Raw genomic sequence first — 16,477 nt, forward strand, 5'->3', positions numbered from 1 at the left:
GAATATCCATGGTGAGGACAGAAAAGGGGGTGTGAAACACATGTTGATATGGAACATAGTAATAGATTAGTATAGTTCTTATTAATTTGGTCTTAAATGTTTGCTACAAATAGACGGATCAAAGTCAAAGAAGAAAGAGAGCAGCTGATCTAATCTCAACTACCATGAGCCCAAATTCAAGAGCAACTTCAACCCAGAAATGGCACAATTATTTGGAAGACTCTTTCCTTTTATTAATCCTGCAAAGAAATTTAGAAAGCTTGTTTCTGGTTAGCTTTCTTTGAACAGGGGAATCTGCAGCCGGCAGAGGAGCATCAAGTAATATTTGTGGAATTCAATGATATGTACCAAGCACAATCGGCACAAGCTACATTTATTCACAAAAAGAAAGAAATAAGTTATGGTAAAAAAAAAAATTCTATTTCCAAGCTATTCTTTAAATTAAAAAAATACACTTTTGGAGAGAAGCATCTACTACTGCAGTCATGGTGAATTAGGTGTACCCTAATCAATCTAGTTAAAGATCAATGGGATTATAAACCCAAAGCCTATCTGGGGAAAGTAACAATGAAATGTAAAATTTAATTGGATGCCCTAATAACCTCCCCCAAACTGCTACAAATAGAAAGTTTCCTTCTAAGCTTATGGAAGCGGCTTTATCTTTCTTCTTTGACTAAAACAAATCACCAGTCCTTTGAAGAAAACGAATCACCAGTCCGGCAGGATTCTATGGTCCAAGCTTGCAGCAAACACTTTGCTGTTCTATCTGCTTGTCTAACATCCCTCCATCAAAGAATAAATTATTGGGGATGTTTTGTAATTTGACGTTGTCACCGATACTGGATAAGATCTTTGAATACAGCTTCTCATGTTCAAGCATTGTCACCACCATTTAACTATTTTGCACGCCACGGGGCTCAGGAGTCCTAATTGATATAGGAGAAGGAGGCTGTAGCTCAAAGAAGGCTTTGTTCCCTTCACCATAGCTTCCTATGCATATTGTATCACCACGACCATGCCATGTACCATCTTGGACATTGTTCATCTCCAGTGTTCTGGACTCCTGCCCCATGTCAACAAAAAGAACGAGCTAAGGACCATGAAACATTTGAAGAACTTAAATTTGAGCCACAATTTTACTTTGATTCTTTAACAATATTACTAATTGAAAGAGACTCTTTTGCGTTTTTGGATGCAGAGTCACCAAATCAAAAACTCAAAAAGTTTGAACACAGTTTGGCAAGGACATGAACCTGGGATAATGTACAGCACGGGCAGATAAGATGATAGACGCAATCATCCAATAAGCTATCGTTACCCTGTAAACAAACACAATTCCCAACAAAGTACAATTTTAGTAAAATTGAAACAGAAGTGTTAAGATGCTGGGAAAATAAATGTAGAACATAGAAAAATTATTAGCAGAGGTCTATAACCAAAATAAACATAAACCAAAGATTAGGAAAGCACATAGATGATCAATCATATAGTTTGAATTTAAGAAGCTAGCCCTATTGAGAAAATAGATCAATCGAACACTATTTTTTACAATTTACGCAATTCACTACATAAGTTGACGATGAACAGGAACATACATATAAATCAAGCTTGATAATTCTTATATGCAAAACAAAAAACAGAAGTTCAATACATTGACAATGCCACAACAAAGAGGACTCAAGAAAACTTATAGGGACTGCCCATGAAGCTTTGGTCCAGTGGTAAGAGGGCATGCTATGGCTCTAACGAGAACCAAGGTTTAAATATCAATCATATATTTGGGCTCTTGTAAATGCCATTGAAAGCACCATGCACATATTCCAAATATTATGCAGACAGCGTTGACACCTCATTCAAACTTTGGAGTCATAGTCCACGAGACCTTATAACATCCTCAATATAAAGAGATCAAACAAGTCAATTAGATATATGGAAACTACTAAAAAGGAGTAATATCATAACACCACTTATCATTAGACCCTAAACCTAGAAAAGAATCAAACATGATGATAGAAAGAGGTTCTCACCCTAATATTGAATTTTCTTTTTATCTGTGTACGGAAGAAACCCAAATATGCTCCAACTGATATGATGAAAGCAACAGCAAAATACAGAAAGCAATTCCGCTTGGTGACAATAAAGGCAATGAAGTTGAGGAAAGCACTAACAACAAGAATGAAATAAACAGTTCCCTGCAAAAGCACATTAAGAATTTAGGGGGCACATCCAAATACAACATCATTAGCAATAAACTCTAAAGTAACTACCCAAACTTGCATATTATAAGATGACTACTGAAAGTTTATAAGACATGTCTGGGAACTGCCTATTTCCAGGAATGGTTTTACCTGAAGAAAACAACAACCGAAACCAGCCCGCCTCATGTTCTTCCCAAATCTGTAGCAGGGGCAACTGCAATATCAAAGCACACTATCTCACAAATATAATATAATTACCACTTACCAACCACATCAGTTTTATAACATCAAAACAATAATTAAAAAGGAAAAAAAAAACACTATCAGCTAAACCTTGTGATGGGGGAGTAGAAACTCAACTAAAAAGCTAGAACTGGTTAATCAACCAATTAAATAAGCTCAAGAGATTAAATAAATCAATTTTACACTAATCAAAATGATTAAACTATTGCTGAGCAAAAAAAAAAAAAGATTAAAATTATTTACTTTTGGGGCTAAAAAATTTTGGGTTAGTAAAAAAGAAAAGGCTTTTCTGTTGAATTAGCTTCATCCTAACACCAAAATAAACCAAAAAAAAAAGCAAAAGGGAAGATTTTTTTCAAACAGTTTTTTGGCGGACTATTAAGAGACGAGAAAAATTAGAAAGAGGGAAAACAATACTATTTTTTAATGTTTTCCCTCGAGAAGAAATGTATTTTCTCGGGAAAATTTTATAAATTTTCCATAGAAAAAAATTCAACCTTTATTCTTTAAAATGAAAAGAGAGAACTGACCAGGCAGATTCGAGAGCGACGCGGCGGTCATCGAAGAAATCAAGAACAACTTCACCTTCCCACATCCTCAAAACGCCACCCAAGTCGCCGTTTCCTTGTTCTAAACAATCCTCAGCGCGTTCAAGCTTCCTCCATTTGCCTTGGGTTTGCAAAGCCACCGTCGAACACAGCATGTCGAAATCCAACACTGCCATTCCCTCCAACAGCCTCTCTTCTTCTTCTTCTTCTCCTCCTCCTCCTCCCTCTCCCTTTCCATTTACAACAACTTTCTCCTGCTTCTCCAATTCCGCCATTAAAACCAAAAGAAGGAAATTTCACCGCTTTCTCTCTCTTTTTCTTCTTCTCCTCTTTCCTGGAAAGGACGAAAAAGATCTGCCTTTTCAAGTTGCTTAATTTTTTCTTATTTTTCTTATTTAATATTTTGGGGGGCGCGGGTGATTAATGGGGGTGTGGGTCCCAAAGGGAGGCGGATAAATGATCGGACAGCTGTTGCCACGTAGGATCTAGATTATAGAAGATTAAGACTCTAATCTGCTATAATTGCTGGGATTAACGTTCTAATATCTACCTTAACCAATTTCCCACCAAAAAAAACCACCAAAGAAAAACAGAACAAATCTTAAATTTTGCTAAAAAAAGTTCCTCTCTTTCCTATTTCTTTTTTGGGTAATACGATTCAGCAATTAGAGCTACTAAACAAAGTTGCAGGCAGAGAAAGCAACCAGCTTTTTGGCTTGTTACTGTAAGGTAAGAGTTAGCAGTCAAAAGTTGACCAAAGAAACCTTGTTGGACAGTATAGCGATGATGATGGGAATCAAATTCAAGAATCTAACCCGTGAAGGGAAGCTTAAGAATCAATTAGGCAAAAAGGGTTGGCATGGATGGATAGCCAAGGAGCAGCGTGCCGTCAGGAGCCACTAGCCAGCCTGGGGTGATCCAGAGCTGTACCGCACGGGAATTAAAAGCCTCAAATTGTATCCCAAAAGCTATATTTAATTCTATTAAAGTATTTATTAGAACCAACATAATGCAAGTTACGTGTGGTGGAAGTGAGGCTGCAGACGGCACTGGGCAGACCAGAGGTGGGCGGGGGTGGGGTCTTTTTTAGTGCACCATGTTTGATGATCAGATAAGCTTCTCATGATTCCCACTAAAGCGGGTGAGAGTTATCTCCAAATTTTCTCAACGACCCCACCCACGTGCATAAAGCGTTTTCTGCTGCAATTGACAAATGAAAAAGATATACGAAATCTGCCAATCCATATACTATGCAAGTCTAGAACCGATCCCTGTTCACCAGGCGCAATTGCATATTGGCTGATGTTGTATTTTTGCTTGCATTTACTATTACCACTAAGCAATTTTTTTTGGGGAAAGGGCCACTATTACAGTCAAGCTGTCGTTTTGTTGACTTTGAGAATGACCAAGTCCGCCGAATGAGAATTGGCCCTGCGTGATGCATTATCGGCTACAAGTTCAGACTTCCCGTCATTGTTAGTTTATCTGATGTAGTACCATATCCTGATGTCCATATCCTTCTCTTTTAAAGAAGGGCTAGGACAGAGTCTTCAGCACAAGATAAAGAAACTAAAAAGCAGCAAGATTTGAACTGTAGCTTGGCCCCTTGGTTTTGAAAGGTTGGGCTAGAACCTCTTAGTTCTGCAAAAGGTTGGGATTAATCATTTCCGAATTATCCGATTATCCCTCTAACAGAACATTTTCCAGCAAATAGATAAAAAAAAAAGGTGCTCTATATACATTTACAAAAAAACAGGGTCTTGCCAAAATCTCTCCAAGCTCTATGAAGCTCAACTCCTATATTTACCGTTTTAGATTCAAAGGCCAGAGTATAAGTCTAAACTTGTTCAAACATGGAAAAAGAAAAGGCATCACCATTGTTATTTTACAATTAACATTAAATGTATTCATACCAGAAGTACAGAATGATGTGTAAAGATAATCTATCCGAAAGGCACAAGGAAATGAAACTTGTTGCATCTTATTTCCCCTTTCTTGTTTCACTTTTTCTTCCACACAGATGGCTACCGGTAGACTTACAAAAAGGTTAAAACAGAGTTTTATGTCTTCGCTGCAGGTCTCACAAGCCCCAAGCCAGTACCACTTCCCAAATGCTTGAAGTCGGTTGCTTCAAGATGTTCGTCGTGGCCAGCAAAGCCTGTCCCTCCTTTTTCCAAGGTCACCAAGTTCCTCTCTTTGCATGCCTTATCACAGACCAAACAAACTTTATCCACAGCCATAAACCTGTCAGCACATTTCTTGCAAAAGACATGCCCACAGGAGCTCAGGGCTACCAGTGACAATGTGTTGGTCAGGGTAACCTTGCAGCTCGGACATATATAAGTCTTATCAAGAGAATTGGATTTCTTCTGTTCACTGTCATCTTCAGTGAAGTAGATAGGAAAAAGGCTCTTCAGCTTGAGTTTTTCTTTGCCTTCTGGACAGATTGTACTGGTGGAAGGAGCCTCAACTTTAACAGATGCTTCTGGGGTGGCAGAGGGAAGCCAAAATGCTTTCATTGTCCGGAGTGCTTCCTCTTCATAAGAAGTGACCTTCACACTATTTGCCCCATGGAACCCGTTCTTGTCTCGGCTATAGTTTCTACCATTGTATTGTGGCACTGCACCGTGATTTTGCTGATCAAATGCATCAAGCTCTCTAGCTTTCTGCAGCATCAACTTCTCCTCCTCCTCTTCCTTCTCTTGTTTCAGCTGAGCAGTGTGGGCAGCAACCCTCCTGCCAGATGGGAGGAAAACATGCTTTTTAACAAATGATTGACCTCATAAAGGGCAAACTTAGCTGATTCGAACAGGACAGTTTTTATTTTTAAAAAAAATTCAGCAAAGGCAGTCCATTTAACTACAACAGAACCTTGTCACTTTAAAAAATTTTTCTACATCACGTGAAAGGTAATTTTCAAAATTGAAGATTTCCAATTTAATGTGGCTGAATGACAAATAAAAATAAGTTAATAAACATTAAAAACACAAGAAGGCATCTTTGACTCCTCCTTTGCTCCAACAGAAAGTGGAGCAGGACAAAAGGAGAGGGAGGAATAGCAAAGTTACTCTCCTTGCAAGCTTTCAAATCAGTTTCCTAACCTCCTGTATATGGACAATTACTAACAGAAGCTTTAGAAGTTATCTTATATCTAATCAAACAATTGAATGCACTGATATGCTACAATTGTAAAGCAAATTACGTGAATAAATTGTCTAAGTTATCATCATGAAATGCAACAGACTCAAGGATAATTTAAAATCTTGAAATTCATAATAACATTGCTATTCTTGATCCAAAACTCATCATTATAATCATGCTGAAACACATCACTAATCTTATAGGAAAACGGATAGTGTAACTTAAAGAAGACAAATTCGCACATGCTACCAAAGCATCCTTCACATCTGCAAATCCAAAAGTTTATTAGAAGCTAAAGAGTCTTTTATCTCTATGATATCTGGTTTCTCTACATCCATCCAATTTCGTTTCTTCCACTTTCAATTCTGTCACAGAGCGAAAGCAAAACCACAGAGCCAAAGCAAAACACAGAAATGGGGGCCATGAGACTTGTTTGCAGTAGGCTCATTGAATTAAACAGAACCCGGATCGAGGCAGCAACTCAAAAGTTCTTGCCACCACTCATCAGCCATCTTTTTACATGCAACTACACTTATTCCCATTATGATCCAATAAATACCTAGAACATCACGTTCTAAAGATCTTAGGCCTTAGCTGTTTGCTGATAAATAACCCCTTAACAAAGAAAAATCACTTGAATTAAATCCAACACATAGTTATAAGTTGAATCACACAAAAAATTAATAATATAACAATTAACAAGTAATTAACAAGCTTTACAAACAAAGAAATTGAGTAAAAATACCAATCAGCAGCCAAAAGGGTACCTTTGGATGTCCTTCTTCTGGGCTAGAAGGCATTCGAGAATACATTCTTTGCAAAAGGCGTGACCTTTCTGGCAAGACATGGGATCGATGAAAGGCTTCAAGCAAAGGCAGCAAGCATCGAATGGCTTAATCGAGTCTTTCCCCAACCTCTCCTTCTGCGTCCCGTAGCCTAGCTTCCTCTTCTCATCGTACGTGAAGAAGGCTAAATCGTTGTTGTTCTTCGAATGTCTTTGCGGCATCTTCGGTTATTCGACTGGGGAAAGGTAAACCCTAACCCTAATTGATTTCAATTGTTATCGGATTGGAAGATCGAGAGAGAGAGACGGAGAGTCAGAGACAAAAGTAAAACCCTAGAAATTGTACGAGTTAGATTAGGATCTCCAGAAATTGGATCGGGTTTTTTATATTTGTAAGAGGAACCGAACCGACACTTTCCTTTCCTTACTCAAATTTACTTTTCCGGTCTGATTGGTTTTGTTGCAATCCAACGGTGAGCATAGAGTCTTCTTTTTTCTGTGTTCTCTTTATTTGATAATTTTAAAATATGTAATTATTTTTCATAATCTTCATTTTCGTTAGTAATCTTCTATAGATACTAAATAGTTTTGAGTTACTGAAATATTAAATATTTATATTAAAATATCATATAATTTATATATTTTTAATTATCTCAATCTGGAAAATTTAATAACCTCAAAATGCATAATTATTTTTTATAACATATAACACATTTTTATCAATAATTTCTATGAATATTTCATAACATAGAGTTGCTGAAATATCAGATATTTAGTTAATAAAATATATAATAAGCAAATATGAGTACAACTTACTTAATAAAATATGGTAAACTTATTTAACTTTGGCAATTAACGTTAAGTTTTTTAATTAATGATTTTAAAATTCATATATTTATTTAGTAAATTTATTAATATTTTATAATTAACATTTATACATTAACCTTTTAAAACCAGAATTACTTAACTAAGTCAAGGGGGTATGGAATTTCGGACAATGTTCCAACCAGACGACAAACAAAGAAACAGAGACAGAGAGAGAGAGAGAGAGAGATGAGGATGGTATTTGGCAGGTGCTAAATCCCCGGAAAAAGACAATACCTTCGACTCTACTCTACGCGAGAAGATGGAAAGGCCCAACCAAGCACATTATCCAAAACCCAAAACAGAACAAAGATGCTTGTCCGAATTTGAGCTTTCTCTTACGTTATATTGACGCTTTTTTCTCACTTCCAACGTGTCTCCCCTCTTTCACCAACTTTGTCCCAAAAGGAAAACCTGTTCCATGGCCGCTTCGCCCAGGAAGAAAAACCCTTCGGAATCATCGTCGGACCGACAGGCTACTGCTATTTTGGTCCAACCATCGTCTCCGAGGTTCCCGGTTACCTCCTCCGGGGCTCACCGTAAGATCGGGATAGCTGTTGATCTTAGCGACGAGAGTGCCTTTGCCGTTAAATGGGCTGTTCACAACTACCTTCGTTCGGGTGACACTGTCATCCTACTTCACGTGCGTCCCACGAGCGTTCTCTACGGTGCTGACTGGGGAGCCATTGACGTGTCACTTCCCGATGAGGATGAAACGCAGGAAACTAAGCAAAAGCGAGAGGAAGAGTTTGATTTGTTCACGAATAAGAAAATGAACGATCTTGCTTTACCCTTGGCGGAATCTCATATACCCTTTAAGGTTCACGTTGTGAAAGATCATGATATGAAAGAAAGGCTTTGTTTGGAGGTGGAAAGGTTGGGTTTGAGTGCTGTGATTTTGGGGAGTACAGGGTTTGGAGCTGCGAAGAGGACTGCAAAAGGGAGGTTGGGAAGTGTGAGCGATTATTGCGTTCATCACTGTGTTTGTCCTGTGATTGTTGTGAGGTTTCCTCAAGAAGAGAAAGAGACAGATGGCTGTGGAAAAGTTGAAGGGAAAATTGGGTTCGATAAAGATGGAGAAGTTTTATGTCCTTTAGTGGAGGAAGAGGAACAGGAGTTCCACGATGCCATGGATAAACACTCAGCAGGTGTGGTTTTTTTAATTCCATAGTTTCATCTGCTACACTGATATTTGTTTTGGAATTTGGGTTGTTTATTAGTTGATGTTTTTATTGCATTTTGAGTATGTCTTGCATTTGTGCATTTGGGTTCCGATCTGATGTTATGAATTCGAACTAATATGGCAGAAAGTGTCATTGGTTGATTATTTTCATCTGAGATCATCTAAGAATGGCACGCACATTGTTGTATTCTTCATTCTATTCAAAGAAGGAAATTGAAGTGGGGAGAGGGATTTTTGTGATTATAGGATTAAGCATCTCCTAGTCAATGGTGCTATGGCATTGCTGAAAGTGTGAACTTCGGGGACGCTTCCCATCTCTGTCTGTAGCAATTCTGTTCTCTTTATTTGAATTTGTTTAGGTTGCATCGCTGATTTGCATATTGATCAGTGTTATGAGATTAATTTTCAATTTTTTTGCATTAGTAGGTTGCACCTGAGTGCCATACCTGTCATATTGATGCACTGCTGTTGTGTTCTGATGATGGCTGAAGGTCATTTACTTCATAATTCATTTAGCTTGGTGATTAACCTAGGGTACAACTTTGATTTAGCTCTCCCATCTCAATGCATTCTTTATAACTTGTCTTAGTTCCTTAAATCCTTTTAATTCAAAGATGTGTATCCTAGTCAAAGTAGTAAATTCCTTTTCCTGGGTCAATTAAAGGAAGAACAATGACATCCTGAAATTTCTAACCTTTTAGTTCTGCTCTGTTTTGGTTAAGTTGACAGTTTCTCACTGTCTGTGTTTGCACAAAATACTGTAATTGTTTGGTGCCTCACATGCAAAATAAATGCTCTTTTTAACCGTAATAATTAAAGCAGATTCCTATTCAGTGTTTGCTCTCTCTCTCTGTTGAGTAAATCTTCTTCCAACCATAACTGATCAGTAACCCCTTCTAAGGACTAGTTCATGATTTTGGGTTTACATCCATTAAAATTGTAGGGGTTTAAGACCTTTATCTGTTCTACCATTAAATTGGTACATGTCAGCGTAGTTCATCTTGCACACTGATGCATGGAAGGCCTACATCAATTTTTCCAGTTTAAAGATTGTGTCAGGAGCGGGAAGAGATCTGTCTGATAGAACAAACTTCTTTACGGGCCAGCATTCCTTGAGAATTCCAATGTTCTTTAGCACCGCTAGTGGGGTTGGTGGGTGTCTGGGTGAGCTTCCTTGAATTTATCTGTGCTATAAATAGGATTCACCCTCCAGTGCCTTACCTTAAACCTACTGTCCATGTATTTTTTTTTCTGAATGATTCACTCTGCAGTCTGCAGTGTCTTACCTTAAATCTCCTTTCGAAAACAAACAAATGAACAAAAAAGGGACATTCTTTTCTTCCATGGTGTTCCTAATCGAAATGAAGATCTAAAACTAATTTATTCTTTATTTTGTTTACCCAAATATTTCCTAAGTTTTTAGTTGCAAAAGGGCAAATGGTGCATTTATGGTAGTTAAGTGAAATTATAACTCGCATTTCCGTGGAATAGTTGCCTATCGAAGTTTATGTTTACATTTGTCCCTCTTTTGTTACAGCTATAACTTTCGTTGGTATTACCTCATATATAACCTTTATGCATCTCTTTCTGGTAACTTCTGCTGTGCATCACACCCGAACTATGTCCTGGCATCACAAATGAGTTGTGCTCTTGTTAGCCTTTTATTTTGGTAGTTTGTTGTGGTAGAAACTGAAGATTTAGGATGACAAAGCAAGATATTGGCTATGAATCTGAAATAGCACTGCAATCTGGGGTTTTATGATGTACCATATTGCCTGCAAATTCTGATGGCTTCATATGGAGGGAATACTAGACTACTCTTGTTTTGATAGAAGCTGTGGCATGTTTCCCTGGCAAACCTGGATCTACTACAAGGTTGTTCCAAATCAATGTTCCTGTTACATCTGGTTTTGGGGCAATTTGGAGCTTTTGATTGACCTTAAAAGCTATCTTCATGCATATATGTATCTACAACTTGTACGTCTTTGTGGTCATCAATATGGTAAATATAAGGCAACAACTAGCCAGTCCATTAATAACATAATTGGTGGTGGGATCTGATGAACCACTCTGAAAGTGTATCCAAGATACTGATAGCTCTCCAAAACTATGCAACATATTGTGTCTAGAATAAAATGAAACATATAAAAGAAGATTGGTGTTAATTTGAGAAGCCTTTTTCTCTAGAGTCTAGAAACAATGTTAAGTAATGAAATCCGAACTTGTTAAGTTCCATCCAGCTTGAAACCTGAAGAAGTTATTTCAGCCGAATACTAGCACTTGGCTGGTGGTTGATCAGTCTGATTAAAACGTGCAAATAGTTTGATGTTTTATAGTGATTTGATCAGTCAAGTTTAGTTTATTTTTTCCATGAACCGTTGTTTGCTTCATATGATTTCTCTCTCTCTCTCTCTCTCTCTCTCTCTCCCTCTGCTAGGTGTTATGGCTTCCTTGATCATGCTGCTTTGGGTGAAATTTGACATCCCTTTCTATTTGTTGCAGATATGCAGAAGGCTTCATGAGCAATTGCACGGCAAGGAGGATGCTGAGGCATTTAGAAGTTGGAATGGTCTTTAATGGATGCCCGAACTGCTCTTGTGTGAAAATGTTTGGTGGTACTGTTATTTTGTTTCTACAATGTATGCCTTTGCATATCTGTATAAGTTTGGCTTGATAGATGAGTGATCCAGAGATCATCAATTTGTTTTCTTGCTTTTTCAATATAATTAGGCTGCACCATATTTACAACATGGTGAGACTTGAAAACATTTCTCAACATAATGCATGCATAACTGAAGTAGGTAATCAAAAAGTCAACAGGCAAAAGCTGTATGAAATCCGACAGAGAGGATGATTTTGTTCATCTGCATCATGTTTTGCTCATCTAATCACATAGACGCAAAGGCTTTTTACTTATTTAGAAGGATATAAAGTAAACCATCTTTTGTGAGATACACTGACCATACGACACATAAGGGAGAAGAATATAAATTAAATCCACCTCCTTGTGGCTGTGACATACGGATCAGAAGAAGAAGAAGAAAAGGTAAAGATTCAACAGCTTGGGGAGAAAATGGAATCCAAAGACTGATCAAAGGCATCCAAGGAAAGGAAAAACATCTTTTAATTGTTTCATCTCCATGGTGGTGAAATTTCTTCAGTAGGATACGCTAGAGCCACCCAAAATTTTTTGTCTCCCTTTGCAAGCAGCCATTCCCCACCAGAGACATAAAAACTAGCTCAACCCTCTAACTGATTCCCCGCACCTTTTACATTAATGTAAAGCTTTTGTTAATACATAAACTAATACTACTAAGCAACTTGCAAATGTGAATATGTATCCATGATTATTTTATGGTAGGGTAAGCACGTGGAGGTGTCGGACGGTTTCTTTCATTCTCCAAAATCGTGCCTAGGTAGTTTTTCTATTCAGTTGTTGTAATCATACGTATCATAACATAATCACATTCAGGATGTCAATTTGATCAATCATCTTAATCCTTAGTGGTTGGCACCTGCTCATGTAACCCTTGGAAATGGGATGTGAAGGTCGGTTATTAAAATATATTAATTAAGTGTGAAAGAGATGATGGGATTGATGCAAATCTGGCTTATGATTGGAAATCCCAAGATATTGCTTAAGATTGTAATGATGGCAAAATATGTATTGACCCTTAATTTATTCAGCTCTCAGCAAAGAGAGTAGATGGGGAAATGCATGCCCATGTTTGGTGCTCAGGGATTTGCAGCAGAAAGGTTTTGATGGAAATTTTCACTCCATGTAAAGACCTACAAAAAGCTTGGGAAAGCCTAGTCAAACAGCAGTGATATCCAAAGAATAAAGCACCATTAACTTTGTCACTGACATGAAGGGATAGAGTGTTAGCAGGCTCGCACCAGTCATTTTCCTCCATTTACTTGCTATGTTTTTCTGTACGATTTATAGACATGAGCCTGGAAACGCGTGAGGACCAAATGAAACCACTGACTCTCACTCTAAACTCGAACCATTCAATTTTTATCTCTCAAGCTCAAGAAAAGCAAAAAACTGACATTCAAAACACAAAGGCCAAGAACCTAGCCTATGCGTGTGCTTAGTGAATTTCATTGAGAAAATGACTTGTAAAACAGGAGAACTAAACAAAAAAAAAAAAAAAGGGAAAATTTGTGGCGCATGCAAAAGAAGCATTCAATACCGCCAACAACCTTTTTGAACAGTTCTTTGTGAATCTCATGGTGAAGAAAATGGGATTTTGGATTTTTATTTGGTCAGCCAAATGCTATTGTTTGAGTGCAATTGGTGTCCACATTTACTCTACAAAAGGGGTCCCGCTGCAGAACTGATATTACCACTTGTTCAATAATATTCTATTTTCTTCTTTGAACAAAAAAAAACACCCTTTGTACGTGAGCAAGATGTCAGGTGTTTGAAGTGCTCTAATCCAAAAAAGGGGTAAATTCAAGGATACCAAATCAAGAATGGTGAGATGTGTACTAATTATCTTTGCATATGATTCCACCGAGTGTGTTGGAAATGGAAAGGATAATGGAGTACTCTTTGTTGGAATGGAGATGGGGTGCTATCTTCTTAAAAAACTAAACGCAGCTATGGCAAATACTGTTCATTACTTCATAGTTTATTCAGTAATCTGATCATTACAGCGCAGTTCACCCCTTTAAAAAAATGGTAGCTGATTGTCTGATTCCTAGAAGGAACATGCGATCCTAGGTTGAGGTTGAAAATATTCAAGTTTATTATAATTAAAGAACAGAATTTATTAGCTGTTACTTCTTTCTTAGCCTCCAACACTTACAGCTATACATTGGTACAATGTGCTTTCAGCTTCAAGGTAAAACTAATTAGCTGATATTAATTTCAACAAGAAAAAAGAAGAAGGAAGAAACACATACATTTCTGAGTTAAATACACCCAATACAGATCAATCAAGGCTGTCTAACTTCTAATTAGAGAAAAGTTACCTTATAGTGAAACGAAAATTAAGTAGTCAGAGAAAAATAATGCCATTAACATCTGTAGCAGCTTGTGCTCATTTTGGAAATATCAAGCAGTGTTTGTTCCACTTCTTCATATGGCTCCAGCAACCACACCCTTTTGTAATCGCTTGAGAGAGTCTCTGGCTGTTATTTTCTGGTCTTTTAGTGACCTGAAGGGATCGAAAGAAGCTGATTCATTTGACAAATTCTGGGTCTGGTGTTGTGGAGAAAATGAGCAGCCTGGATCATCAGCCTGCTGCAAAAACAGGATATCAGAAATGTCTAAAATCAGGCACTGTGATTGAGTTAATGAGAGATACCAAGATTTATCAAGATCATTAAAAGTGATTCAATGGAGAAAAATGATGGCTTACTCGAGAAGCGGGTTCTTCAGTCTCACGCATGCGCTTCAATGAAAGCACTGTTCTCGACTGGGAAGTGCCTTCTTGGACGCTGCAAAATCTGGTGGAACATTCTTCACTTGTTGAAGAACTGGAATCTGGTGGTGTAGATGACCATGGAACCACTTGATTTTCTTCATCGTCACCGTTATCACCATCATCATCTTCACTGTCATCTTCCCCATCAAGATCATCATCATCATCTTCATCTTCTTCATCGTGAGTTTCCTCATTGTTGCTCTCCTCCCTGCAAGCATTTCTGTTGACACAATTATCGCAAGCAGAAACAGTCGGGCCAAGCTTTGGTCCCGAGCCATTCCAGGGCGTAGGAGATTGACAGAGGTGGCAAAGAAGTGTTCTTAAATGCTTAGCAACCAGAAAATTGGCACCATGTACTCTGGAGTCACAGTCCCAGCACAAGATGGCCAGATCTGATTCACAATACATCTTTGCCAGAGAATTGCAAAGTTCACACTTTTTCATTTTCTTCTTCTTCTTGTTCTGAGAGAGAATTGCCCTCAAGCTTGAATTTCCATGTGCATCACTGAGTTTTATGCCTATATGTTCTGTTCCGTTCCTGTTAGTCCACCCCTAATGCTTTAATATGCATAACACATGCTCAAAGGGCAACTTGGCAAATGTTTAATAAATGTACAAATACCCGCTCTTTTTTTTTTTAATTTTATATGTCGATAAACATCACATCCTTTTTAGATATGGTAAATCCTCCTTTTGAGTTGGAAGTAATGCACCAATAACCTGGGTCCTAGAGTAAAGTATGGCTATGCTTGTTTGAAATTTGTCAGTGACAGTGAAGTACATTAACAACTCCAAGCCATGTTTGCTTGATTGACTTTAAAAGTTCTCCAAGAAGTTTGGTAACTTAGAAGCCATGGATTGTTTATCAGAATATAACCTAACTAAACTTAAAAGACCTTGATTCTAAGTAAACTGCAAAATGACTCGAGTATTTGACTCAATAATTTGGTGTATAACAAGAATCTTTTTCCTTCAAATAAAACAAAGGAAACCATAATAACAAGGGGCCAAATTTGCATTGTATTTTCTTAGGTGGGATTTGGTCGTCTATTGGACATTCAGTACCCACCCAGATCTTGCCAAATCATATTCTATTCATCAGTTACTTCGTGATACAAATCTTAAACCTGGGGGGTTCAGGCGTCCAGCACTGGACCGAACAATACAATCATTTCTTTTCTTGCAGTATCAAAATCTCTGCTATTAGGCATAAATTTGATGATGAAAGATAAGCCCTTGGCCCTTGTGGACCTTCTGTCAAGTTCATTACTGCCCTTGGCGGGCTCGGCTAGGTACAGCAACTCCCCCAGGACACCTGTCTGAATCCCAATGGCCTATCAATTTCTGTGGTCATCATGGTAGTATTTTACTAAACTTCTTCTTAGGAAGAGGTTGACGTTTCTTCGAATTGCTTTTGTCAGTCAGGCTTTCACCTCTGTCTGGTCAACATATTGTCTGGTCGAGAGAAACGTGCTTTGCGTCCATCATGGGCGCAAATTAGGCAAGAATATTCTTATTCGGAATTATCAATTATATCTGTACAAGGATTTTCTTTCAATCTTTCCCAACCTTTTCCATCTTCTGTTACTAGATTTAAAAGCTTTGAGGTTCCCAAGCTTTTTGAGTCCTCCAAACAATAACAACTGGGTAAAATCTTGGATATTCGATTTCAGCTTTTAATTTAAGGTTTTCTGGTGGCTGGTCATGTGACAAAGTCTAATCCAATGTTTTTAATGATTTTGAAAACTGTGTGGCTACTCTTGTTCGACCTGAAATCTTACTCTTCTGACCAACCTGATGGTTATTTAGTTAAATGTTGTTGTCAGGTATAGACTGGTAAACCGGGAGTGGAAGCAGTGGATATCTTCACACCTAAGTTCTAGGATATCTTCACACCTAAGTTCTACTCCCATAGCTGGAAATCCTTTTATGTCTGTTCGAAATGCAGCAGGTGATTGTTTGTGGCCTAGCTGGTGTCTATTTCCTGTGGCAAGAAAGCAAGTTACTATAAGATATGGATGAATAAATCTTTTCCTCCAAAGTTCGAATTCGAACGAGGTGGGGAAAGAAAATTTGTGGTT

At 37.9% G+C, this 16,477-nt stretch overlaps 4 protein-coding genes across 5 annotated transcripts; 1 reads left to right on the forward strand and 3 right to left on the reverse strand.

Moving 5' to 3' along the window:
- Positions 1-343: 343 nt before the first annotated feature.
- On the reverse strand, positions 344-3,801 carry LOC18596987 (PLAC8 family protein). The gene is given in 6 exon segments (XM_007025792.3): positions 344-898; positions 901-1,063; positions 1,254-1,319; positions 2,028-2,192; positions 2,349-2,412; positions 2,972-3,801. Coding segments are annotated over 6 exon segments (777 nt in total). The 5' UTR covers positions 3,265-3,801; the 3' UTR covers positions 344-872.
- A 948-nt stretch (positions 3,802-4,749) lies between these two features.
- LOC18596988 (phosphoinositide binding protein) lies at positions 4,750-7,290 on the reverse strand. The gene is made up of 2 exons (XM_007025793.3): positions 6,898-7,290; positions 4,750-5,725 (listed from the first exon to the last, which is right to left on the reverse strand). Exons 1-2 carry the CDS (start codon positions 7,134-7,136, stop codon positions 5,050-5,052), a joined length of 915 nt encoding a protein of 304 aa, XP_007025855.1. The 5' UTR covers positions 7,137-7,290; the 3' UTR covers positions 4,750-5,049.
- A 619-nt stretch (positions 7,291-7,909) lies between these two features.
- LOC18596989 (universal stress protein PHOS32) lies at positions 7,910-11,727 on the forward strand. Its single transcript, XM_007025794.3, has 2 exons — positions 7,910-8,926; positions 11,464-11,727. The coding sequence occupies exons 1-2, from the start codon at positions 8,200-8,202 to the stop codon at positions 11,481-11,483; spliced, it is 747 nt and encodes a 248-aa protein (XP_007025856.3). The 5' UTR covers positions 7,910-8,199; the 3' UTR covers positions 11,484-11,727.
- Positions 11,728-13,712: 1,985 nt separating this feature from the next.
- Positions 13,713-15,002, reverse strand: LOC18596990 (uncharacterized). 2 transcript variants are annotated; one of them, XM_007025796.3, is made up of 2 exons: positions 14,331-15,002; positions 13,713-14,209 (listed from the first exon to the last, which is right to left on the reverse strand). In XM_007025796.3, the coding sequence occupies exons 1-2, from the start codon at positions 14,838-14,840 to the stop codon at positions 14,048-14,050; spliced, it is 672 nt and encodes a 223-aa protein (XP_007025858.3). In that variant the 5' UTR covers positions 14,841-15,002; the 3' UTR covers positions 13,713-14,047. The 2 variants fall into 2 exon arrangements, with proteins under 2 accessions (XP_007025858.3, XP_017978753.2); XM_018123264.2 differs by having other exon boundaries at positions 13,713-14,212; positions 14,331-15,000.
- Positions 15,003-16,477: the final 1,475 nt, after the last annotated feature.

The sequence above is a fragment of the Theobroma cacao genome, chromosome 6 (genome assembly GCF_053813885.1).
Source record: "Theobroma cacao isolate CCN51 chromosome 6, ASM5381388v1, whole genome shotgun sequence".
Lineage (NCBI taxonomy): Eukaryota > Viridiplantae > Streptophyta > Magnoliopsida > Malvales > Malvaceae > Theobroma > Theobroma cacao.

Bases quoted from the DNA above. Each gene is read 5' to 3' on its own strand.
- LOC18596989 (XM_007025794.3), top strand. From the start codon at position 8,200: ATGGCCGCTTCGCCCAGGAAGAAAAACCCTTCGGAATCATCGTCGGAC. The intron at 8,927-11,463 runs GTGTGGTTTTTT...TATTTGTTGCAG, and splicing joins CATGGATAAACACTCAGCAG to ATATGCAGAAGGCTTCATGA.
- LOC18596988 (XM_007025793.3), bottom strand. From the start codon at position 7,136: ATGCCGCAAAGACATTCGAAGAACAACAACGATTTAGCCTTCTTCACG. The intron at 5,726-6,897 runs GTACCCTTTTGG...CCCATCTGGCAG, and splicing joins CAGAAGAAGGACATCCAAAG to GAGGGTTGCTGCCCACACTG.
- LOC18596990 (XM_018123264.2), bottom strand. From the start codon at position 14,840: ATGAAAAAGTGTGAACTTTGCAATTCTCTGGCAAAGATGTATTGTGAA. The intron at 14,213-14,330 runs GTAAGCCATCAT...CTGTTTTTGCAG, and splicing joins CTGAAGAACCCGCTTCTCGA to CAGGCTGATGATCCAGGCTG.